Genomic DNA, 27,735 nt, shown 5'->3' with positions numbered 1-27,735 from the left:
CAGTTGCAATCAAAATTTGTCGACCCCATTGTCCTTGTGTCCCACCCATTTTTCATTTCATCATCATTTCATGTTCATCGCCTGAATATAGCTGAAATATTGCTGCTTGGGCATTAAACCCCAACAATCAATCACGGACTTTACGTTTATATTTCCTGCATCAATGATTTTGAAAAGGTGGCTGATGCTTTGAAAAGTGTGTGGATACATGTATATTATTTCAAAATATGTAAGTAAATGTATAAAAATGCACAATATTTAATATAACATGCATTACTTGAATTAACCATTGAAAACAAGATACACATGTAAGGAGTACAACATGTATTGATAACCTTGGGTCAGCTACAATAAATGCTATCCTTTCTTTTAGCTCTACAAATTTCACGATATGCGTCATCGTCCAGGTTGTACTTGAGAAAAAAAATAATTTAGTTTATTATCATACTCTGAATTATTAATTTGATAACAACATACTTTTGATTCCTGTGTTCCCAAATTACCCTTACGACTGTTATCAGCATTGAGTCAAATATTAGCATGCGCTTATCGACGGTTTGAGTACCCAGAACTAATCTTTCTGAAATTTGTATCTGACCAAAACCGATAATTCCACCTAATAACTTTATCATCCCAAATAATTCCTCCAAGATTTCTTTTACTAACTCCCTTTTTCTTTAAAAAAGTGACACTGCCCGTTTGACCTTTATTTTTTGTAGCATATCATTTGTTCTATTGAAGTCTCCTGGTCTTTCTGTTGCCAAAATTATCACGTTAACCTGCTCCCTCTCAATATTTGTTTGAAAGTGGATCTCCCATTTTAGTTCACAATTTGAGGTGAGAGGGAAGTCCTAGAATGATTGTATCATTTTCAGCTTTTGACATTTGTGGTTTCCATAACCTGTCCCTCTCTTACGAACTGCGTTTTATTTGTCTTAAACGGTAGATTAAGTTAATAATATATTAATATTATCGGCTGTCAAAGCTGCTTTTATTTAGCTAGCCAACAATACTAAAGCATTCCACATTTCTTAAAATTCTAGAAGTACACTATACATTTATACTTTGGTACAATTTAATCAGTCACGTTTCACACGAAATTTACATATACACTGATGGGCTCGTGATAAAAAAAGTACTTGTGACACTGTACAAATGACTGTTTACAAATAACTATAATCATAGTTACTTTTACTGTTATTTGAATATTGTATGTACTTTAGATTATATTTAGTTCAACAAGACCCCAATTCTACATCGGGCAGTGTGACACGTTTTTAGGATCAACGTTTCATTTTTGGTTACGTAACGTTCTGATGGACAGAGCTAACAGTGCATAAAAATGATCATATAATATGACCTTTGGCATATGATCAACATATATTTTAACCGAATGATCGGTCGAATGAACTTAGACATAATAATATGGGGTGTAGCTGTAGAAATAAAATCTCGACAATTTTAGGAATCTCTGGTACTTTAGTCCTGCTTTCTGGAATATTACTTGGTCCTATGGTTGACAGAGAGGTTGAAAAAAAGTTAAAACAGGTACGCATAAATAGATTTTTCAATCATACTTTTCGAACTAATGTCTGTTAATTCTAAGTTAATGTGTCTTCCGTCATTAACTAGTATGTGAATAGTTACTAAGAAAAGCATCTTAATACACACCAAGTCTGTGCGTGTGAGAGTAATTGACACGAGGAGGTGAATGCATTCTTATAATTTTGGTGTTTTTTCGAACCGTCAGGTATTTATCAGCGTTGTAATCTAGAAAGGGAAGCGAAAGAAGGAAGACATGCCACTGAGTAGCTACGGGCGAACGCATGTTGCTATTTTTCCTTTATCGATATAATGTTGTTTGCAGATATGGAGAAACAACACTTTAAACGTTAAAATCCTACTGTTTCTATCCATGTGTCTATAATTCAAGACCTGGATCCATTTCAAATGCATATTCACTACATACATATGTACTCAAGTATCATATTCACTACATACATATGTACTCAAGTATCATATTCACTACATACATATGTACTCAAGTATCAGGAATTTTGATTTTGATTCCGTTGTCACAGTAATTTTACGTGTTTAATTTTGTTGTCAGTATTGCTGGCCTCCGTGCAGTAGTTAATTCTTTCATCGATGTTATACAATTTCTTATTGTTAACAACAGTCTTTAACAGTACATGTATTATGTCTTCTAAAGGAAGTTCGTTTGGTTACACCAACAAATGTCCGAGCTTTCACTGAAGACCGTTAAATTTTTCCATTTTAGGGGGCGTACACCCGGCACGCCTTTCCTTGCACCTGGGTAGCAATATGTAACTTTGTTATGTGTAAGAACTTACATACAACATCTCGTTTAAAATATTGAATATTGAATATTAAATAGGTTTTGATAGGGATTATTAGGAGGCCCGTACTTTTTATATGCCTTTTAAATCAAAGGTGTTTTCGAATCCTACTGAATAACCGTATAAATTATAATAATGACCTCAAGCATAGGAGTATATTCATTTAAGTCATGAATGATGTATAAAACAGGTTCACGGGTTCAATACCGGACCAAAAATTGAAGAAAAGTAGTTCAAAGTTAAAAATCTTTATAAGCAATGCTTTGCATAATTATTTTTCAATCATATTTTGTTAATCCTCAAGAAGAGACAATTATATTATTAATGCTTCAGTTGAGATTATCGTAGCCCTCATAATGACCGTCTTGAGGGTCCAAATTCCAACCTTGTCCAATTTCAACAGACATTGATATTATAGGGTTATTAAATGGTTATTTTTATATTAATCCTGTATTATGTCCAAGTACAGTCGTATTAGGTTGAGATCACTTGTATTGGCCCGAGGCGAAGTCGAGGGCCAATACAAGTGGTCGAAACCCAATACGACTGTACGAAGACATAATACAGGATTAATATGAAAATAACCATTTTATGATCCCTTTATTAACTGATGACAAATTCTATAGTCTGTTTCAAACAAAATGGCGGACAAGTTTAACTTTTATACAGGGCCAGAATTAATACAGGGCATGTGCCCTGTATTAAATTAATATAGGGCAATTGCCCTGTATAAATTATGGTTGCTAAAAACTCCTGTTGTATTAAAGGGGCCATTTACATTGTATTTTAAGTCATCAGTTAATAAAAAGGTATATTTAATATTCTGAACTCAATTGCAAAGTTTATTTCGAAACGTTTGTTCATTATTTTTACGGTCGACACCTTGAACTGGTTTATCGTTATAATTTACAGATTAGTTAACGATGTCTTAGCATTCCTCCTAATTTTAACCCGGATTTAACATCATATTAGCAACCCGGCAGGTGTTGAACTAGACAAGCAGAGGACGCATGCCATACCGGTTCACCGGGTGCCTAATCCCACAAGTAGTTCTTATTCATTCTTTAGTTATACATGTGTATTGTTTAATTCGATTTGTATTATTTATGGTGCTTTGGGTGTTTTCGTTGTGCTTTTTATCTTGGCATTGAAAACCTCGTCTTACTTAAGACATTTATGATATTTTTTCACTAATTCTATTTTATGTGTATTTATTGGAATTTTTGTTTAAGTAAACTAGGTGTGCTTATCTGTTGCTTTTGTATTTTGAACTAACTCGCAGAAAATGTGAGTAATATTTCGAGGTAGGTGCAGCTCATTGTTGTCTTTTGTCTTATTTGTTAAAATGTTTGTAATCTGTATCGATCTCAAGAGTTAAATCCGAATTCGAAGGGATTTGTTGTTGTATTTTCCCATCATTGTGCCAGGTTGAGCACCCACAAGCATGTTTAACATCGCCACATACTTCAAGCCAGTAACATGTAGTACAGTGGCTGTCGTTGTGTTTTGTGTTCATTGGTATTCGTTTTTGCGGTTTTTTTTCTGTAGATTAGGTGATTTTTGTATTTTTTGATCTGTGAACAGTTTCACTTCATTTGTTTTTGGGCCTTTTACATCTCGCTTTATGGTATGGGTTTTGTTCATCATTGAAGACCGTTTGGTGACCTGTAGAAGTAAGATTTTTCGTTACTTGGTATTTGTAGGATAACTGTCTCATAGCTGTTATTTTTATATCCAAACAACCTAATATTTCCCTTATTACTTCCCTTAAAATGCCAAATACATGAAAATACTTTTGTTAAGTCAATGTTAAGATGAACATTTTACGCTATAAGAAAAAAAAAGGCGGAAAAAAAACATTTGTAATCATCGCAATATTGAGCGAATCGTAGACTTAATTATTTTGATCACACTTGTTCTTGCTCATAGTTTCTATTGCGCCAAAAAATGTCAAGTTCTCTGAAAAACGAAAAAAAAAACAATTATGGTATCAAGTATATGTTGTGCGTTTTTCACCTTATTTTATTTGCTGAATGATATAGGTCATTTTTTATTATTTCGAAATCTTCTGTAAGAAACCTATCATCATCGTTACATGAAATTTACTGGTCAAATGAGCACGATATATATGTCTTTAAACGAGGTCACAATTCATCAACATGCAATTAAAAGTATGAAAGACTTAAGTAGTTTTTGTAGAGTACACTGCAGATTAGATATGAAAATGAGCAAAGCAGCTGACTTTCATTCACCAATCCTAAAAAAACTCTATTGTTAAGGTGGTACAAATTATGGACTTGAAAATAGAGATGACCGTTGTCAGGATATTGAACTCATCCATATTTACTTTATTGATATACTAATCTAGTTTTATACGGTATCTTAGGTTTTTAAAAAAGTACATGTAACAAAAGTACACTTGTCATTTACACTATTCGGGCCGGATCCAGACACTTTGAAAATGGAGGGGTGCCAGCCGAAGTTGCCCAGGATCCTAGGATATTATTTGCCAGTTTTTGTCAATTTTACTCATGAAAATGACAAATTTTCCAATAAAAAGGGAGTGCTAACCCCCTGCACCTCTCTGGATCTGTCACCGACTATTTCACTTGTCCCAAGTGAAAAGATAAACATGATTAACAGAAAATATATGTTTAAATACTAATAACAGAACATTAATTTAAAATAATTTTAGCCATAAATTTTTGTTTTATAATGCATGCTTTCGTTTACATCTGATTTCGATACAATTATAAATGCTGCAATCAAGTTTTCTATATTTGTAGATGATGCCCCTAACAGTTGGAACCAAAACGTACACATATTGGATAAACCCACCTGTTCCTATTCACTTCCAGTTTCATTTTTTCCATATAGTAAACCCCGAAGAAGTTATACAAAAAGGTGTCAAGCCTGTTTTAGAAGAAATGGGACCTTATACCTACATGCAAGTATATATATTTTAATATTTTTTGTCGTTTCTTTTGCTTCAAGAACAGAAGCTCAAAGTATATATATTTTGTACAGAAGAATTTAATATTTATAATGAACTATAACGACTAACATCAAATTCTGAAAATATAGTCCTGTAAAAAATTGAAAAGTTGAAAGGTAATATTATCCATTATAAAAGGCCTCAAGCGAGAAACATTATTATATATAATTATCTGATACATGTATCTGATAAATGTTTCAGGTGTAAGCATGATTGGTTCAAATGTACTAAGTCTTGTTAAATTTTTTTTTGCAAATATTTCAAGCAAAATTAAAAGTACAAATAATAATGGCATCCCCCCAAAAAAAGCAAACAAGCAAACAAACAAAACAAAACAATATATTTATTGCGAAAATAAAAGGGTATCATATTTAAAACAGCAAATTAATATATCTACAAAATATTCACGGATGCTCTAAGCATTAACAATCAGATTAGATTCAAGATGCATCGAGGTGTTACATATTTCAATACAGGACACTTCCGTGACAAGAACAGAGTCCGGCATCAATGAACTTTACCGATTTTTAATGGTACCGGTAATGTATATTCTTAAACTGGGCGAAAAACAATTACATTAATAGTACAGTATGTGTAGTTTGTGTCAGTAAAATAAAGGAATCATGATAAAAAGTGTCAGTGATTTAAATCAGATGTTCCTCTGACCATGATAGAGTCCTTCCCTGTACGGATTTAAAACATACGCTCCTCTGCCCATGATGGATACTTCTTCTATCAGGAATCAAATCATATATTCCTCTGTCTCATAAAGGAGTCCTCCTGTGTCAGGATTTGTATAAGTTCCTCTGTCCGTAATGGAGTCCTTCTTTGTCAGTGATTTAAATCAAATGTTCCTATGACCATGATTGAGTTCTTATCTGTAAGGATTTTAAAATTATGTTCCTCTGTCGATGATGGAGTCTTGAAATTATATATTCCTTCGTCTATGATGGAGTCCTCCTTAGTCGGCATTTAAATACCGGTAACAGGTTTATCTGCTCCTCAGTCATGATTTAAATCAGATGTTCCTCTGACCATGATCAGTGATTGAGCTACTACATTACTCTGTCAGTAAGTCAGTTCATACGTTGCCTTGTCAGTTATTGAGCTACTACATAACTCTGTCAGTAAGTCAGTTCCTATGTTGCCTTGTCAGTGATTGAGCTACTACAGTACTCTGTTAGCAAGTCAGTGCCGTTGCCTTGTCAGTGTTTCAGGCCTTACAACACTTTGCCAGTAAGTCAGTTCATACGTTGCCATACCAGTGATTGAGATACTACAGTGCTTTGCCAGTAAGTTAGCTTCTATGTGTCCCATGTCATTAAGTCAGTTTATACATTGTCAATGATTGAGCCCCTACAGAAGTCGGTTTCTACATTGTCTTGTTAGTGATTAAGCTAATGAGCTTATCTTTTCAGTAAGCCAGTTTCTGCCCTTTCGTGTCAGTTAGTCAGTTCCTACGTTGTCTTGTCAGTTATTGAGCTACTACGCTACTCAGTCAGTAAGTCAGTGTCTATGTTGCTTTATCAGTGATTGATCTACCACATTTCTCTGTCAGTAAGTCAGTTCATACGTTGCCTTGTCAGTTATTTAGCTACTACATTACTCTGTCAGTAAGTCGGTTCATACGTTGCCTTGTCAGTTATTTAGCTACTACATTACTCTGTCAGTAAGTCATTTCATACGTTGCCCTGTCAGTGATTGAGATACTACAGTACTCTGTTAGCAAGTCAGTGCCGTTGCCTTGTCAGTGTTTCAGGCCTTACAACACTTTGCCAGTAAGTCAGTTCATACGTTGCCCTGTCAGTGATTGAGATACTACAGTACTTTGTCAGTAAGTCGGCTCCTATGTGTCCCATGTCATTTAGTCGGTTCCTACGTTGTTTTGTCAATGATTGAGCTCCTGCGCTACCTTGTCAATAAGCCAGTGTCTTCCCAAACCTGACAGTCAGTTCCCATGTTGTCTTGTCAGTAATTGAGCTACTACGTTACTTTGTCAGTAAGTCAGTTCATATGTGTAACCTTTCAGAGATTTAGCTTTTACATTTTTGGTAGCGACTTAATTCATACGTTCTGTCAATATTCACGTAATTCAGATTGGTATTTACATAATAAACTACATGGATTATTACTGATAATATATTGATCAGGTAAGTACGTGTAAATATTATCAACCATGGTCAGCAGTTTTTCCCACGATTGACAGATTGCATATCTATTAACGAACAAAGAATTTGTTATATAGTGCTGCGAATAGGTGCTTTAGTTTTCCAGTTTAATGGGCCTAGAGAGTATACAGTTATATCATATGTCAGTGGAAAAATAAATCAACGAATTTTTTAATTTCGTACTTTTCAAAGTGAGAAACGGTAAAGTTTTCTGCTATTTTGCATTATTAAGAGGAGGGGTCAAAGATCAATCGACCCCAATACACTTTGATAAGACATTTAAGTGAAATCGTTTATTGTATGTGTTGGGAAACAAATATCATGTGAATATCACATGTATAGAATTTCAAAAATGTAAAAAGGACCTTTTTCTGACAAAAGTTGACTGTTAAATCACAGAACAAAAATGACTCTAAAAATGGTTGCATTTTAGTGCATTTTCAGTGATTAAGAGATAATAAGACACTGTAAGATATTACAGTGTATTTCTAAATATTATTTACTGAATAACAAATAACATAAATACGACCTTCTCGATTCGACCTGCAACATGAGCTTTACACAATGTGTTTGAAGTTGCAAATTTTCTCATATTTTAACTACTTATTATACTAAAATTGTTAAATATGAAATCAATTCCCGGACAACCTGTTCTGTTTCCGAACTGTTGGTACAACATAAAAGCATGAATATCATTCAAAGTAACTTATTTTTTGACATGATCAATATTTTAAGTGCTTTTTAAGCAGATACAGAAAAGTTTGACATATTTTTTTTTCTGTTATTCAATAATTTAGCGCTCAACAATGTTCGTTTTGAGGAAATTGGAACGAAGAATAGGATATCCATAGTCAAGACAAAGCACCAAAAATACAATAATAGCATTAAAAATAACATATTTAAATTTAAAGAATTAATTAGCAAGCCAAGCTTGATTAAAAAAAAAAACTGGTGTTTTGGACCAGGTTCATTGGTAGGATACTAATTTTAATGCATTTTCTCTGTTTTTCCTTAAGCGCCCGTCGATCTGTTCTTATATAAATTATGTCATTCCGGATTTGAATTAAGGACGGAAACTCTGGCATTGCTTAAAAGTCATCTATACTCGACGTCACATACAGTACATTTTCGATTTGAAGAGCTATTTTTTAAACTGTCTGGACTTACCGCTAGAGTTGTCTCTCTTTCATTTAATCTGAAGATAATTCGCATATATGCATGACGTGATAGTTCCAACGAGTCGTTTATTGGCTGAAATCGTGCGTAACAAATCCTTAGGGGAATATCCTATACTAATTCATTCTTTACGTGAAACAGACAGACATGGCCGAAAATTGAAATTATGACATTGTAAATGTTTAAAACAACTTTTCTACCTTGTCAAAATATGACATCAGAAGTAACGCACAATTCATTGCATAAACCACTTACTACAACTGCTATGTACATGTATGTTTACGCCGCAAAAAAGTAAGTTTATAACAACTTATAGACAGTAAATAGCAAACGATATATTGTATTCCCTGTTAATAAAGGTCTTGATCAGAGCCCCTCTCTTTTTCATACATTCTTGATCCGCCCCTGGCCTGGACAATGATGTTTCCATTGAACTAACAATCAAAAACAACTACTGTATGTTACCATTGTGTCCTATTCATACGTCTACTAAAACTGGAATCTTTTCGAGAGGTAAACAATTCTTAGAAGTTTTTATTGCTTCTGAACTTCTTTCATCTTTTTGCGCAAGACTTTTTACAAGGAATCTGGTTTGTTTTAATCAACTCGTTTAGTACAATCCGTACAGAGCAGCGACGGGTCCAGCTATTGAGTGGGTCGTTTTTCCGTACAGAGCAGCGACGGATCCAGCTGTTGAGTGGGTCGTTTTTCCGTACAGAGCAGCGACGGATCCAGCTGTTGAGTGGGTCGTTTTTCCGTACAGAGCAGCGGCGGGTCCAGCTATTGAGTGGGTCGTTTTTCCGTACAGAGCAGCGACGGGTCCAGCTATTGAGTGGGTCGTTTTTCCGTACAGAGCAGCGGCGGGTCTAGCTATTGAGTGGGTCGTTTTTCCGTACAGAGCAGCGACGGGTCCAGCTGTTGAGTGGGTCGTTTTTCCGTAATCTCTAGAAACAATAGACTGTTTATTTTGTAAAGATGACATCAAGGATGAGATGCATTTTGTGTTAAAATGACTGTCCTCTCTACCGTGGGTTTTGGTCGTATTTTATTATATCTGATGACTGGAAGAAACCATCTATGTTTAAATATGTTCAATTAATGAGTTCTTGTAATGTTAAAGAACTTTGTAATTTGGGTAAATTTATATTTCGAGCTATGGAAGTACGATCAGACATGTTATAACTTGCTCAACATTACCTTCTGTTAACTGATTATTTAATATGTATATAAAATGTTTTGAATTAACATTCTTTGTACTTGTATAACCTGTAGTTATATTGACTTTCGTTAATAAAGATACGATTCCGTGTTATACAATTTTAGTAGAATTAATAGTTTAAAAATGTGAAAATTTGCAACTTCAAACTCATTTTGCAAAGCTCATGTTGCAGATCGAATCGAGAAGGTCGTATTTATTTTATTTGTTATTCAGTAAAGAATACTTTGATATACATTGTAATATTCTACGGTGTCTTATTATCTCTTAATCATTGAAAATGCACTAAAATGCAACCATTTTATGGGCATTTTTGTTCTGTGATTAAATAGTCAACTTTTGCGGGAAAAAAATTCTTGAAATTTTATACATATGATCTTTACATGTTACTTGTTTTCCAATACCTACAATAAACGATTTCATTTAAATGACTTTTCAAAGTGTATTGGGGTCGACTGATCTTTGACCCCGCCTCTTATTAATGCAAAATAGCAGAAAACTTTACCACTTTTCTGTTAGAAAAGAACGATATTCAAAAACTACATTGATTTATCTTTCCATTGACATATGATATACCCGTATACCCTTTAGGCCCATTAAAAAAGTTCGAAAAATCCTTAGCCGTCCGCAGCACTAATAGTAGTATACATCTAAATTAGGGTACAATGTAAATAAAACTTTAACGGAGTGAAACAGAAACAAATTTGTAATGTGCCGTTTTTGTGTTTTTTTTTAGACTTTATGACACAAAAGAAAATTTAACTTACTATGCTAATTACACTGTAAGTTACAACGAAAGACAGAAATATATCTTCCAAAGACACCTGTCCGTTGGGGATGAGAATGATACATTTACAACATTAAATTTGCCTCTAATAGTAAGTAATCATACTGTGAATGCAGCAAATAAATAGTAAGTAAAATGCTGTGAATGCAACTATTTTTAAGTACCTTATGCACGCCTTAAGATGTTACAGGTGTCTTGTTTTATAACCGCTTAAGGCTACTCGACTCTAAATAAAACAAAAGATACACGATAAAAAAACAAGTACTATCTTTAAAGAAGATAGCCGACGCAGTAAAATTTGTTCTTTTTACTTATAATTTTCTACATTTCATTCAGGAAATAACACATGACACGCAATTTCAATTTGCGATACAGTTTTTCGAACGCCAGTAAGTTATCAGTATTTCGCCAATCAGGAGACAGAATTTTGATCAGGTGACTTACGTTTCCATGGAAGAGCGTCCTTTAAGGTCAAAGGATGAAAAGTGAAACTATACCGAATGCGTCGGAAAATAGGATCACAGGCCAAACCACTGCATTGATCTGTTTACTGATATGCACCTTACGTACATGTAATTGCATTTTTTGACTATAAAGTGATGACATGTGAAAAAAAGGTTTTGCAGAAATATATATATGTTTTATAAAACACATGGAAACATGTTCTCCTCTGACGTTTTTTCCCATGCATAGGTATATCTTTACTCGAGAAATGTGGCTGATTATATAGAAAATCACTGGAAATCTCAGTAACTGTCCCTGTTCCAGTTCCCTGTTAGGTCAACCGGCGTGTGCAACTTTTAAGGACAAATAAATTACAGAAAAACGTGGAAATAAAAAAGAAAAAAAAACGCTTTTTTTCGAATAAACGGTAGTAAAACAATAGACGGATCGTTCCCCCAAAAAGGTGTTTAGTAATCAATGGCGCGATTTATTTTAATCATTTATTAATACTGGTCCCAAAACAAAAACTAACAATAAAGCTTATCATTTTTATGCCCTAGAGTGTATTAACCAGTACAACATGCTTGTTTTGCTTTCTATCACTTTTGAATACATTTAACACACAATTAGAAGAAATTTTAAACCTACTGTGACTGTATATATGTTATATATATAAGGTCTCAGAATGTGACGACTCTATTCACTACACTGCTCCATCAGATCATTTTGATACAGGGAAGATAACGTAATCTTATAGAAGGGTCTGAAAAATTCCCAACGATGTTAGAACTGTCAAATTTGCGAAGAAAAGTTTTGGTCGTTCCCTCCGCGGGACTCGAACTCATACTGCTGTGACATCTATGGCAACACCGCCTGCACTAAATCCAGCGCCCTGGACCACTCGGCCAGCTTGGATATATAAAAATATAGCTTTCGCTGGACGGGTCATTCCTCCTCGTAGGATTAATCTAGGGCTGTAACTTACTATACGATGTATGGTAGTACGGGACAGTTCATCTAGAGTGGTTTAGGGTGCTGGATTTAGTGCAGGCGGTGTTGCCATAGATGTCACAGCGGTATGAGTTCGAGTCCCGCGGAGGGAACGACCAAAACTTTTCTTCGCAAATTTGACAGTTCTAACATCGTTGGGAATTTTCAGACCCTTCTATAAGGTTACGTTATCTTCCCTGTATCAATTTGATCCGATGGAGCAGTGTAGCGAATGGAGTCGTCACATTCTGAGAGGCCCCTCACACAGATCGAATAACATTTAACACAAAATGTACATAAAATAAATAGGGTGGAGTAGGGCTATGGATAGTAATCACTATAAATGATTATAAAATTTATTGATCTCCCGATACTTCGATCTTTGTCAATAATTTCCCTTTATCAATTGATAACAATAATATCTATGGGGTTCACAATTTTAACACCGGTCACGTGTAACAACTGGGGTCAATGTTGACGGTGCACGAACAAATGATGGTCCATAGGTGTTGTTTTAACTAAGTTAAGAATGAGTAGGGAAAAAATTTAATAACCGGGGCTCATGGCATGAACTAACTTACTTTTCAACTAAATTGAAATTTTATCATTATTTTCTACTTAATGCAAATCTGCATGTATATATTGGGTTCTTGCTATAATAGTCTTAACTTTTCCCCCGAACTGACGTTTGACTCTTCACTTGCTTCATAGTAATGGCTTAAATAGACCTTTTTGTGATAAGTTGGTGAGCATGCTCAATATACATTTCCGCGAGGTAGGGCTTGGGTAGTACAAAAGAATTTTCCTCGCGGAAGTAAATTAAGCGTGAATCACGCATGCGTAACAACTATCCCACAGTTAGCACAAAAGGGTCTATTACGAAATCCATTAATGCCTTTATGGGTTTGCAGCTGTTGGTCGAAATAGAGTGTTTATTAGCATGTGTCTTCTATTGCATCCAATACCTTTTTCTTGGGTAACATAAAATAGTCTTAGCTAAAATGTAAAAACAATATCCAATGAATTTAACCAGCTCACGTAAATAAAGGTCCACTTAGAATTCAAAATAGAATAATTCGAGGGCGTCCAAATTAGAGTTAAATAAAAAGCTTTTGTCCCGTAAAAAGAACTCGCTTTCCTTCGTGGTTTCTTTTTACGGAACTGAAACAGCTTCTCGGTGCTTGTTAAATGTTAAATTCGCACTGATTACCATGGGGACTTATAAATGATATAAATGATTTGTTTTTGTTTGTAGACGGCCATATCTATGATCACCAAAGAATATTCATACATCCAGGAGATGACGAAACTTATGTTTGAAATAACAAACGACTCAGATCTGTTCATTACTTTAAAAGTTAAAGAATTGATATGGGGTTACACTGACCCTATGCTAGCAGCGGTGAAAAAAATCTTTAATAAGTTCGATTTACCGTATGATGACCACTTTGGATTTTTTTACAAAGTAAGTATTGGATGGCCGATGTTTGGTGTTGTATTCATTCAAAGCCCGGTTATTACTGTACCCGGTATGGCGGTATTTAGTAAACTGTAGTTTAATTCACTGTAGTGATGGTTTTTTTTTGGTTTAGTATATATATTGGATGGCCGATGTGGCTGTCAATAAGCATTGACGGGAGGACAGCTTTGAAATACTGTGTTTATATTTCGATAATGAGCATGGTAATTACTGCGTTTCGGTGTGGTGGTATTTTATACGCTTTTTGTACAAATTGCCGTTTCAAATGATGGTTTATAGGTGTTGTATACATTGTATCAACGTCGGTATGACGGTTATTATACTCCCGCAACAAAGTTTATAGGTGTAAATGGTATAAAGGGTATCATCCAGTCCATCTTTCTGCCCGTCCGTCCGTCTGTCCACATTTCTTGACAGTGCTGCTCCTCATAAACCGCTCAAGGGATTTTGAAGTTTAGGCATCATATTTAGGTGTGCACGAAGGAATATATTAATCACTGTCGGAGGACTCCAAATGGTAGTTAATCAAACTTTAGGGTTTATACAAAAATATTTGTTAAAACCTCGTCGGCGCAACTCCTCCTAAACCGCTCAAGGGAAGGCTTGGTATTTTATCATGTACATGTGCATGAAAGAATAATTACTGTCGGAGGATTCTAAAGGGCGATAGTCCAACTTCAGGGGTGTTACATGCTACATGTAAAACCTCGTCGGCGCAACTCCTAATTCGGGCAAGGAATTTTGACGAAATTTTATTGGAAGTTTTGGCATCGTATGTAGATGTGCATGAAGAAAATAACTACTGTTGGGTGATTCAAAAGGGAGTTAATCCAACTTAAGGGTTTTGCGTGTTTAAACCTCGTCAGCGCAACTCCTAAACTGCTTAAGGGATTTTGATGAAATTTTGTAGGAAGGTTAGGCGTCATATGAAATTGTGCATGATGGAATGTAGTTACTGTCGGAGGACTTCATGATTGAGCTTAAATGCTATATTCATTTAACTGTATCATTTGAAGCTTGGGGTATTCTCTATTTCTAGTTTAGTACTATATTTAGAATGATGTTTAACTAAAGGTCCATGATTTAAACATTGCTTGGGTGACGGTCACTTTTGTATTTGTAATTACTGTAATATTGGTTTGAACTGTGCCTATTGCAGTGTGATGGTTAATTGGTGAAAATCAGTTGCGGTCGTAATGTAATTTGGCGCTGTCGTCGTTCTCATCATTTTGGTTTCGTGTGATTACTTGAGTATTAGTCGGGTGATCTTTTTAAATCCACAAACCTCAAAAGGAAGGGGTTTGTATTGATTTTGGGGGTTATGACCATAACTGTTTTGGAATTAAGGGCCAAAAAACCAGGAAAAGTGTATAATTGTCTGTGATATTGTTCAACAATATGTTAAACAGCAAAATTCAGATTAGACTTGATTTAACATGACTATTAGGAGATGGATCTCTTTGAAATCGTACCACAAGGTATCATGCCACCAAATAAGGTTTTGATTTATTTTTGGAATAATGACTTGAACCAATTAGGAATGTTGGGTAAAAAAGGACCAGAAATAAGCATATTTCTGATGTCAAGGTAAAACACGAGTAAAAGTTCATGTATCTCTTTTCTTGCAATACAAGATGTCATACCGGTACCACAAAAGAAGGACCGGGGTTGATTTTTGTAGTTGTGACTTGAGCAGAGTAACTATTAGGTGTCACTCACTATGGGGCCAGAAACGAGCATTTTTCTGTTTACCTGATGAAAACTTGAGAAAAGGGGAATTGATCTCTTTGAAATTGTTCCAAGATACCATACCCTCAAAGAAGGTTTGTGATTGCTTTTAGAGGTTGTGAATGGAGCCATTTTTTAATTAGGAGACAAAAAGGGACTACTTCAATTGTGGTCAAATTCTTATCATGTGACAAATTTCTAATTATTATCACAATTTAGAGATGTATCAAAGTTCCTGTCAAACTATTCAGGGTTCGACCTCTGCAATCGTATCACGCTACGCCCTGCGAAGCATTTTATTTTTCCGTTGTGACGGTAATTGGTATTCTGTTGTATTACTGCATGATAGCTTGGAAGTCATTAGGCTTGGTAGTTACTGCCTCGTCGGTGGGACGATTAAATGGTATTTTATTTATTATAATGGTGCTGTGACGGTTATTTGATATAAATTATAATAGCATATTTTTGTATTTTCGGTGTGGCGGATATTATACCCCCGCAAACAAAGATTTTTGGGTATATAGAATCACCCAGTTCTGTCCGTTCGTCTGTCCATCTGTCTTTAATTCTTGTGAGCGCAACTTCATCTTCACTTTAATTTTATAGGAAGGTTGACCATCATGAACGAATAAAACGTCAAAGGAAGATAGTTTGATTTGAGGGTTTTACTTGTTAAAACCTCGTAAACGTAACTTTTTCCAGTCTGTTAAGGGATTTTAATGAAATTTTATCGGGAGGGTGAGTATCAATGTAGCTGTGCGCAAAGAAATATAATTTTGGTCAAGGACTCCAATGGCAAAATAATCCCTCAGAAGGGTGTCACAAAAAAAAACTGTTGAAGCAGGTGTATTCTCTTAATGAGTTTGTCACAATATTTCTTGTCAGTGATGGTATTTTTTCTATTGTATTGTTTTTTTTTTTTTTTTTTTTTGGGGGGGGGATGTATGTATTTTTTTTTCTCGTGTACTACCAGTGTGACGGTAATTTAATTAGATGTTTCTTTGGACTATCGGGGTAATGGATGTATTGTAACCCCTATATTGTGGTTGTACGACTGCTGGTTAACGGCCTTTACTGTTGATGCTGTAGGCTAGGATTTACACTTAGGAAAGGTAACAAGAAGAAATACAAAAACATGGTGACGCCATGGAAATATTAATACATAAATAAACAACAACACTAGAATTAATTTATTTGTTGTCGCAAGAAATGTTATTTCATATTTTTTTGCTAATCTTACAAGTAATGAGTAATATATTGTACAAAATAATACTGTATGTACACAACATATATATCGACATTGCACTGTCTTTGTAGCTGAATGATACCATATCAAACAACTACACAGTATATACCGGAGAGGATGATTTAAATAAAATATCAAAGTTTATACAATGGAATCAGATGAGGTCAGTTCTAACCTTAAACCAAAAATCTTACATATGTCACATAAACAATTCCTACAATTGTATGTCATGCTTGGAACGATTCACCTGAGGCAAAATAATTCTATATCAAATTTTGTAAGTTACATGCACCACTTATTGTACTCCAATAATTATGAACACTCTACACCCTGTGATAACAACACAAACAAACCATCAAACAAAAACAAACTAACACAACACAACAACAAACAAAAAAAAAAGGAAAATATACAAGTGGCGAAAATGTACAATGATACTAGTTTTCGAAGGGAACACATATATATTGATGCCATAATATCAGCAACATAAGAAAGTGTAGTACGCATATTGTTCTGAAAATGGTCATGTTTGTGTTTTTGTAGTAGTCTTCCTTACTGGAAAACAAAGCAGTGTAATATGATCAACGGAACAGGTAAACGATTAGAATGATGATTTAACATTGTCAATGTCTAACGGAAAAAGGTAGTAGGGAACGATTAGAATGATGATTTAACATTGTCAGTGTCTAAATAATAAAAACAACGCGCTAATATAAGTCGGTGTTGCAATAATGAAAATACTTATGTATCTTATTTGTACAGATAATTATGATTTCCACCATTAGGCATAGTCTTTTCGTTGTCCTAATATGTTTTTGGTTGATACGAAACCAGATGATATATGTATAAGGTGCTTCTGCCGGATTTGTTTATTCTCGTGTAACTTGAAAATATCAGACTCTGAAAGGTAACCGATAACAGCCTGACAGAACTTGTCCAATAACGGGATTTACCATCCAAAACTCACATTATTAAACCTTAGATTTTACTTTTTTGCTTTCTTTTATTTTGCAGATGGTAATATATTTCACCCCTATATAGATGTATACAAGCCTTTGTTTCTATTTTTTCCCGAGTTATGCAGGTAAGAGGGTATTTATAGTTCTATATAGTATGCTATGTTTGCCCTTTCTCATTAAAAACTAAGCATAGACACCTTGAACAAATTCTGAATTGGAGCATTATTTAGTTTGAACTATATAATTGTAAGCACATTTTTTAAATATATTTTAATTCAGATTTAACACTTTCACATACAAAATATTTACATTCCTGATATAGAACCAGTTGAACTGAGTTGTAGCACGTGACCGTTTAACTAGAAGCGTGAATATTTTTGGATTGGTGCAAACTCTTACCATTTGTTTCAGTTGGGAAGAAAGTTAAGAAAAGAATATATTGTTAGTAATTACTATTTTTTAGGTCATACTATATATCATATGAGAAAGAAGGAAGCTTTAAAGGGGTCAAGTATTCCCGTTTTGTGATGAAGGATGAGATCTTCAATAATTCAACCACAAATCCAGAAAATATTGGTTTCTGTACTGATGGGTGTTTACCTACAGGACTGCTTAATGCTGTAACATGTCGGAAAGGTATCACTCTCACTAATACTAAGTGGATACAAGTGTTTTACACTTCATTTTACTCATGAACAATGACTCCGAAACCCTATATGAATGTGGTTCTTATCCTATGAATGTTACTGTCTATAATTACTATAACCCAACTCGAAAAGTAGAAGCTACAGTATAAAGTAGCAGTGACAATGCTGTCCGCCTGTTCGTCCGTCCCCAGTTCTAGTCGGCAACTCTTCTCAAACCGCTGAATGGAATTTGATGAATTTGTCATGAACTATTTTGCATATGACGTCATTGTGATCTCCTATTTTTTTCTTTTTCCATCTGAATGACGTTTGGAGTGTTCTGATGCAAATTGGGGACTGTTTTTAGTCGATGAAGGGGGACAACCTCTAAATTAGTCGCTGAATGGAATTCAATGAAACTTTCACAAATTCTTCATCACATGGTGCTTTTGTGCATCTGTTATTTTGTTTCCATCTGAATGACTTTTGGGTTTCCTATATGGTTTTAGGAAGGTGATCAGAAGTATTATCACCAAGTGAGTTTTGCTTATTGTTTATATGGTTTTAACTATTATTCTCAAATTATTTGTACAAGAAGAAACATATAAAACAGTAGTGAAGTCGGCTAATATTAATTCTTATTACCAGGTGCTCCAGTTATTATGTCACAGCCCCATTTCTTAGGAGCTGACCCATCAATAATAAATTCATTTGAGGGATTACATCCTGTTAGAAGTCTTCACCAAACTTATGTTGATTTAATACCGGTAAGTACGAGCCGCCGAATGGGACTTGATCTTTTTTTTCTAATCCAATACAATTTTGTGTACAGAAAATTGAATTCTGTCATAAAAATGTATGGAAGTCTATTTCTGTCATCGAGATAAATAAAGGTCGGGAAAAATTATCGCGAACAGTCGTGATAATCGAAGTATTTTGTCCACATAAATGACAATTTTATGTCAAAAAGTCACGATATTTTTTCGAAAAAGTTAAGATAAATTATGTCGACCGTTCGAGATAATTACATGAACTTGTGCCTTTGACATAAAATATTTTTACGATTAATTATGATTGCTTTATACTAATACAACTTTATGTGCTAATTATCATGACAAATGGTGATTATTTCAACTCATCGTAAAATTTATAATATTCTGATAATCTGCATTTTCATAACTTTAAACAATATAATTGGGATAGTTTATGTCGACAGGTATCAAAACGCGCACGACTAGTTGAGATAACTTGTCTCCATTTTGTCACATTAATTAGCTCTAATGTCGTGATATTGGAAAAAAAAGTTATCGCAAAAATATCTATGTCGAAGCTACATATTGGCATGACTCCCTAAAAGTCGTGGTAATTATCTTGAACGGTCGAAAAATTATCATAAGTATCGCGAAAAAATTATGGTGACTTTTTGAGATAAAATTGACATTTATATCGACAAAATACACCAATTATCACGATTTTTCGTGATAATTTTTCGCGACTTTCACATATCTCGATGACAGAAATAGACTTGCATATCCTTCCATAGGAGACCTTCTTACAAAATCGTGATGAGAGAATTCATTTGCATATCCAAAGGATTCTGTGAACTAATTTGCATACAAAATTGACTTTTGTGACACAAAAATGACTTCTGTGACACCAAAGTGATTTTGTTATTAAAATGATTTGCCTACAAAATTGACTGTTGTTATCCAATATTTAAATTAAGTAACAAAAACAAAAGTAAAGTCTGATACAAAAACAAATTTTGTCATGACAAAAGTAACTTTTGTCCACTGAAAGATTACTTTATATGACAAAATTTAAATTTGTAGTATGTTATAATTTGTTTATCTGAACTCATTTTTGTTGAGCATAACTCATTTTTGTCTGAACAAAATTTAATTTTGAGTACGAAACCACAAGAGTCATATTCGGCGCCCGGTAGTAAGGACTTTTCTTTATCATAACCTTTATAATGTTAGTAATACGACATATACATGTACATTACTCCTTCAATGTAAGAGGTTGGAATTCTTCCATGTATGTGAAACCATTATTGGGATCCACAAAATGCACATGGATTATTTAGGGACCTTTTATTGATAAGGCAGATTGGAATCTGTTACAAATAAATTAATTGACCCTGTAATACAATAAAATACTTTAAGTACAGAGAAAAGAAAGATAACTCTATTTTTTAAATAAAGAACATATTCTGTCAACCTGTACAATATTGTTAGAATAAAATATAGATTATGTTTTCATGTATTTGTCTGTCTCTAAGACTCAATATATCTTGCGTCTACATGTATGAATTATAATTATTCATGATTGACATAAATCTCATACCAATATAATTTTGTAACTGCTGACATAATAGTATTCTGTACAGATCTCTTATACTCTATTAATTGTATGCAACATGTAAGATTTAAAATAACAGCAAAACATAAGTTTGCCAAACATTGCCACAAATGGTATGTTAACACAAAAAATTATAATAAAAACACAACTTACTGCTTACCTCTCAAATAGATGAAAAGGTCAGGTTAACTGTCTGGTATAATACAGTATGACACATACAAAACCTGAAGCAAATATATGTTTCATAATTGATGTGTTCATGGAACAATAATAACATTCATTACAAACACGAAACACTTTGAGTACATCATTAAATAAAAATATTATTGAACATATTAAAATTTAACCATTTAATCAATTATTTATATCCTATTTATTTATAAGAAATCACATTCATTCAAGATTTGTCTCTTTTGAAACTTTTGGTTTAATAGCTCAATTATTAACTATTTTAAATATTTATAATCCTTTATATCATTTTGTCTCTTTAAATGGTTTAAATAGATTTTACTCATTCAGTCAGTTCATTTTCATACTGCAAATTCATTCTCAAATTCAAACTAAACATTCAACCTCATACTAGCTGCTCAGTTAAGACAAAGTTATTTTAGTGGGATAAAGTGCTAGAAATATAGAAACAAACCTCAAATACAAGTTCCAGAAACTCAGCAATACAACTAAACTTTCAAAGTAGATTTATGTTGAAATACTAGGCAGAAATTATAGACTAAGTTATAAAAATCTCAAGGAAATCAATATGTCTGCCATCCAGCTCAGCAAACTCAAAGAGAATAATACTCACATTCCAAAGGAAACCCCAAAGAGAATTTTAAAGTACATGTGACCTGAATTTACCAATAAATAAAAGAGAAATAAAGAGTTCTATAAATAGCGCATCAGCTGATAGGTAAATTCATCAGTCAATGTAAATGATTATCAATTACACTGATCCAAGTAACAACATGTATACATTTTAATATAAATATGAGCAAGTTTTAATAAACATATAAACCATTCGTTTATTAATCTCAAATCATATATCATATAATAAATAAAATACAATACATAAATATATAGAAAGAGTAACATTAAATGAATATTATATCCACAGTCAATTCCTGGTTAAATTCCACTCTGCCACATATGGATGGCACTGAAGCAGCAAATAGCTTGCCAGACAACCTCTTGCATTGCTGGAGTACATATAAATATGATATAATGCAACATAATTCTTTGTAACGTGGAATTTCATTGGATAACATCGTAAATTGCACTGAGGTCCTCAGTTCCACGACTGACAGTCGCGAATGTTTTACGCAAGTGTGGAGTCAGTTCTACAGATTCTTAATTGTTTTATCCACATAACTGACAATCACATCAGAATGGAGATAACAGTTTTGTATTCGTAGATCTGTTGTCGTCAATCTAGATAAGACTTACAAATTTGCATCTCTTATAACTTTTACATTTTTTGAATAAATGCATGTGATGCTTTTATGACCAGAATTGTATCGTAGATCGTAAACTGGTTGACTGATTTGGTGTGTCCATTTCTACTATAACCAAAGCGGAGATATAAAGTCATTCGTAAACGGCCTTGATCTTTAACGCCTTACGGATTGTCGTACCTAGTAAAACAACCATCACACCGTTATCTATTAATACTATGCATTTCAACTAGTAGATTAGTCCGCTACTGTCGGACCCATCAGCCAGAAGTCAAAGCTAACCATTTCTTTCTTCCGTAAACTGCCCAACAGGTAGCAAGCATTAAAGAATGCTTAACTTTCCGGCTTAACCGGTCTTTTGCACCAGTTTTCAGTGTTGCTTGGATTGTTTATTTCAAAAGTGATTTCTAATTTTGTTGTTACTTGTCCGCCCTATCTTATTTGATTTTACTTTGATTTTTGTTCTAACTTATACGCATGTTTTGCTTATACAAGATTAAAGTCATCACTACACAAGTTTTATGGTCGTCATCATGAACTCGTGGATCGTTACGGTGTATCAATCTGTACCATGTGAACCGATTTGATCACCTTGTCATAGTTTTCCTTTCCTCATTCGACTACCGCGGACTCGACATTTTTATGAGCAATTCGCATGTTCTTTGTTGTTTGTGTCTGTTTTCTTGTCTGGTCTTTATCCTTGGATTATATTCCTTTTGATTTCTGCTCGAATCTTTGTTCCCTTGATTACTCTTAGTTCTGTTATGGTTCATGTCAGACACATTATTGATTTAAGAAACACATTATCCAGCAGTAAATGACGCGTACAGCAATCTGTGATATTTATATTTGTATAATTATGCTCGGTGTGTGTATGTTTTACATGAGGGTACAATTTTGGTCCTAGTTAATCAAATATTTTTCATTCTTGCGAGTCCTTCCCAGAGTGTATGATTTTGATTGAGAGTAATTTCGTCCTTTTCTGTGTGGCTACGTATACACTTAATGTCGTTTCAGTTAACTGGAACTTTTGTTAGAACGCAACGAACTACACAAGTGAATATAGTAGTAGAAAAAACGCAATATATCAGGTACGTTATAAATTAAAAAAAAACTACAAGATATCAGGCACTTTATAAATGAAGAAACCGCAATAGATCAGGTACCTTACAAATAAAAAAAACCGCAATTTATCTATATTAAGTCACTGTGATAAACAGATAGCTAATTGGACGTATGCCATTGTACACTTCCATTTCACAGAATTTTCTTCAAACTTGAAAACAGTGATAGTTCTTGTATGATAAACTGCATCATGTTTTAAAAGTATTATGCTTTTTCTCACTTTAAGAACTATAACTGTATCTACCTATAGACTTTCATAGTAAATTACTAAGGCCAACGTCACTACTTTATAATTCTTCTTTTTCAACTTTACTCTGTTAAATGGTTATTGAGAACGTCATTTAAAGATATGTTCTTTATTTTTCAGTCAGACAAAGAATTTAAAACGTTTATATTTTCCTGTTATGTTCATAAAAGAAGTAAGTAAAATTTTCATTTAAAAACCAAGGGCAGCTTAGTTTTAATCGCCAAATCCTCAGAGCTAGGTCGAGGGTCAAAGTCGAGGCAAAGAAAACCGAAAAGAACTAATACAGTTGTGGAAAATACATACACAGATGACTTAAACTAATGAGAAGCTTTCCTTTATTTAGGGATCTGTCGCCGCCTACATATAAAGGCCTGTTTAACGTGTAGGATATCACATTGAGCGTATATTTCCTTTCACCTCTTAGTGCTAAGCTATTGTATCTTCATTCGCCTTTAAGTGCTAGGCTATTGTAATGTACTAGTACCTCCATTTGTCTAAAAGTGCTAGCTATCGTATTGTATCTCCAATTCGCATTTAAGTGCTAGGCTATCTTATTGTAACTCCATTCACCTTTAACTGCTAGGCTATCGTATTGTATCTCCATTCGCCTTTAAGTGCTAGGCTGTCGTTTAGTATTTCAATTCGCCTATATGTGCTAGGTTGTCGTATTGTATCTCAATTCGCCTTTAAGCACTGGGTTATCGTATTGTATCTCCATTCACCTTTAAGTGCTAGGTTGTCGTACTGTCTCTCCATTCGTCTTTAACTGCTAGGTTATCGTATTGTATCTCCATTCGCCTTTAAGTGCTAGGTTGTCGTATTGTATCTCCATTCACCTTTAACTGCTAGGTTATCGTATTGTATCTCCATTCGCCTTTAACTGCTAGGTTATCGTATTGTATCTCCATTGGTCTTAAAGTGCTAGACTATTGTACTGTATCGCCTTCGTCTTTAAGTGCTAGACGATCGTATTGTATCTCCATTCGCCTTTAAGTGCTAGGCTATTGTACTGTATCTCCTTCGTCTTAAAATGCTAGGCAATTGTACTGTATCTCCATTCGCCTTTAAGTGCTAGGTTATTGTACTGTATCTCCTTCGTCTTAAAATGCTAGGCTATTGTACTGTATCTCCATTCGCCTTTAAGTGCTAGGTTATTGTACTGTATCTCCTTCGTCTTAAAGTGCTAGACTATTGTACTGTATTTTCTTACGCCTTTAAGTGCTAGGCTATTGTACTGTATCTCCATCGTCTTAAAGTGCAAGACTATTGTATTGTATTTTCTTACGCCTTTTCAAAAGTGCAAGGGATTGTATATTTCCTTTTGCCTTTTAGTACCAGGGATTTTTTTTAATTGTAGCTCTTATCGCATTTAATTGCTTGGCTATTATATTGTATTATATCGCCTTTAAGCGCCAGGCTATTGTATTGTATGCCAATTCGCCTTTGTGATAGACTATTTAATGGTATCTCTATTGGTCATTTTGCCTCTAAGTGCTAGGCTATGTTATTTTAATGAGTATCTTCATTCGCCTTTAAGTGCTAGGCTTTCGTATTGCATCTCCATTTGACTTCATTCGTTATATAAAACGTTACCACCCAATGAAAATAAATATGCCTGTAACTGAAAATATTTTGATTTCATGAGTATACACTATCTGGTTAGATAAGAATTGTGCACATCATCTCCTAGACCACATTTTGTGATATGACTGTGACGCCTGTAACATTTTTTTAATGATTTAATCGTTTAATTTGGATACTAAATTGAAATTACAAGGAATGCCTGTGGTTCACAATTGAAAAACATGCTTCGAATGTTGCGTAGTGAGCAATACGTAATTTTAGTTATTTCTTCTTAGACAGACACAATATAACGGTCTTTCCTTAAATATAGTGGTTTCCGTCATATCACATTACGTCTCGCACGACATAAAAAGGTATAACAATTTTGTCAGTTATTGATAATGTGTAATTCTTGCATTCACATATCTCTTCAACAATGCCATTTAATACTTTTTTTTCACAAATTGACGAGGTATTATTAGATACCCTCCAAAAATTTGCGTTTCCATCAGTCTGTCTTTCTGTCGATGTTTTTCAAGTGATAACATGAGAACGGACTATTAATTTTGGAAGTTTTTATACTATAAAATGCAGGAATAAGTTCAACAATATCCAAAGTGTAGTTTCTGAGTTATACCATTTTGAAAATTTTGCCATTCCCCTTTTTTCACAATTATATGGTAGGGTATCACTTAATGTTCCATTAATGCATATTGTTTTTTTTTTGCTTTAATCTCTTTGTTCATTTTTCTGTCCCAAGGTTCTACACATCTTCTCTTTAGCCACATAGAACTATGTAAAGGTAGATAACTTCATACAGAAAATTTTTTTCACATTGCAGGTTGCAGCTTTGACGGATGAGTTGGCTAGTAATTTTAAAAATCAGTTACAAATACCATTGATGGTGGTAACTTACACACGGTATATATGTATCATTGTTGGTTCAATCATGATGTTGATAGCCATCGTAATATTGATTTGGAAGAGCAGATCAAACAAAAAGGTACATTTGGTCATCTTTTAATTTGTTGTTTTATTCATTATTACTTTGTTCTTCTGATCATGTGAAATGAAATATGCTTTTTTGGCTTAAAGCTCCACAGAATGGAATTGATTATTGCATTACGTTTACTATGAGTGCAACAAAATGTTTAAGTCCTTCCTCTGAAAGGGTCAGAAGTACCAACAATATTTTATAAGGCATCCATTATGGCCGCCATCTATCTATCTCTACATTTAAATGAGAATACATCATTGTGTGTGTTGCTTCTCTTCCTTCCATGATAAATTAATCACCATGCCTTTGTGTGCTATAGGTACCATGCATAGTCGCATTTGTCATCCTCGCTTATGAGTATTCCATTTGGGTAATTTTGGGAGAAAAACGAAAATCCATAAGGCGTCCGGATATTGGTTCCGTCATCGGACGGACTTTTAAGTCACAGCAACACTTCCGTTTCGCCAAGCTGCACCTGTTTTATCTGTGTACACAAAATTTTAGTACATTTACAAGAAACCTTACATTCCTAACTTGAAAACATATATTTTGTTTGGATACACGAGCTACAGGAACCGGTATCAAACATTTATTCAGTCCCTTGAAGCGATAAAAATAAGGTTTCTTGGGACCCTAGGAACCAGTATATGTGTAACGTATGAAATTATGGTTCCGTTAACAGGTCTACAACCTCTCTTTGAAAAAAATGACTTTAAAGAAGACATTCATGGATTTCTCCAGTCATAAAATCTTTTACAAAAGTTCATCCTACAATAGTTCACATATTTTCAACCACGCTCTAAATGGCTTCGATTGTATGAGAGGTAGAGAAAAATAATGCAACCTACCTCCTTCGGCTTGGATGGCTTTAAAAGCATTCACCATTGTAGGAACGAGATCTAAATTATAGAGACAAAAATGACGTGTTTTAAAGTTTTTTGCCAATATATTGAAAATCATAATACATAGAAAATTCAAACCGAATTGACGGAATGATCCTTTTGATAAGGTATACAAAGGTCTTTGTCGGGTCGAAGCTACTGCCCTTGCAATGCAAAAATGACGTTTTGCAGTTTTTAAGTGATGCCTTGATAACCATGATACATGTAGATTTAGAAACTTTCAGTTGATGAAGTTTTCTTATATATGTCACCATTGTTTGTATGGGCATGTTCATCTGATTTCTAATTTGCCCAGATGAACGATTCAGGCTCTTTGTAAAAAATCGAGTAAGTTCTAATTTCTTGTAAACTATTAATTTTAGGATTTATATCTTCCTTTGTATTTTATTCTAAGGTCTCTCCTTGAAACATGTGTACAGCATATCGAATTTGCAATACTAGTATAACGAGAATAGGTATGGTGAATACGTTAAAAAGAGAAGAACGCCACCGGGATGAGCATGTCAGCTGAAGGCCATACTTCCACGATTGGTACTTTAGTATTCTATTATTTTTCTGTCTTTCCAGAATGTGTTCAAAATTATTAAGTGCGTCACATCTCTTCATTCTGACAATGAACAGAGTTAATATGATATTTTTAAGATTATAATTTCAGGTTCAAGATAATGTTGAAGATGAGAAAAAACGTTTACTACCCAAAACCTTGAAAGAAAAGTAACATTATGTGTCAAATTTTATTATTTTATTATTTATTTACTTATTTGTTATTTATTATGGATGTTTTATTGAATATTAAATGAATTGTTATTTTTTGTGATATCTTTATTTAAATGCCAAAACGAGAATATCCATGTAGACATTTTATTTAAATGCCAAAGCCAGTATATCCATGTAGACTATTTAAATGCCACAGC

At 34.0% G+C, this 27,735-nt stretch overlaps 1 protein-coding gene across 1 annotated transcript; it reads left to right on the top strand.

The window, feature by feature from the left end:
- Window positions 1–1,206: 1,206 nt before the first annotated feature.
- LOC148622891 (lysosome membrane protein 2-like) lies at window positions 1,207–27,633 on the top strand. The gene is made up of 13 exons (XM_088573183.1): window positions 1,207–1,548; window positions 5,147–5,307; window positions 10,652–10,793; window positions 13,392–13,601; window positions 16,662–16,753; window positions 17,134–17,183; window positions 17,605–17,674; window positions 18,013–18,185; window positions 18,824–18,942; window positions 23,005–23,078; window positions 23,480–23,531; window positions 25,764–25,925; window positions 27,477–27,633. Exons 1-13 carry the CDS (start codon window positions 1,426–1,428, stop codon window positions 27,537–27,539), a joined length of 1,491 nt encoding a protein of 496 aa, XP_088429309.1. The 5' UTR covers window positions 1,207–1,425; the 3' UTR covers window positions 27,540–27,633.
- Window positions 27,634–27,735: the final 102 nt, after the last annotated feature.

Source organism: Perna viridis, chromosome 3, assembly GCF_037379345.1.
Source record: "Perna viridis isolate PV_CMFRI_1.1 ecotype Kerala chromosome 3, ASM3737934v1, whole genome shotgun sequence".
NCBI classification, from domain to species: domain Eukaryota; kingdom Metazoa; phylum Mollusca; class Bivalvia; order Mytilida; family Mytilidae; genus Perna; species Perna viridis.
Note: the sequence above shows the minus strand (reverse complement) of the source record. Positions and strands in the feature narration are given on the sequence as shown.

What these genes read in the sequence shown, in the direction of transcription:
- LOC148622891 (XM_088573183.1), top strand. Translation starts at nt 1,426, where the DNA reads ATGGGGTGTAGCTGTAGAAATAAAATCTCGACAATTTTAGGAATCTCT. An exon ending in TTGAAAAAAAGTTAAAACAG is followed by an intron (nt 1,549 to 5,146) that starts GTACGCATAAAT and finishes CTATATTTGTAG; the next exon opens with ATGATGCCCCTAACAGTTGG. An exon ending in TTTTTTCCCGAGTTATGCAG is followed by an intron (nt 17,675 to 18,012) that starts GTAAGAGGGTAT and finishes ACTATTTTTTAG; the next exon opens with GTCATACTATATATCATATG.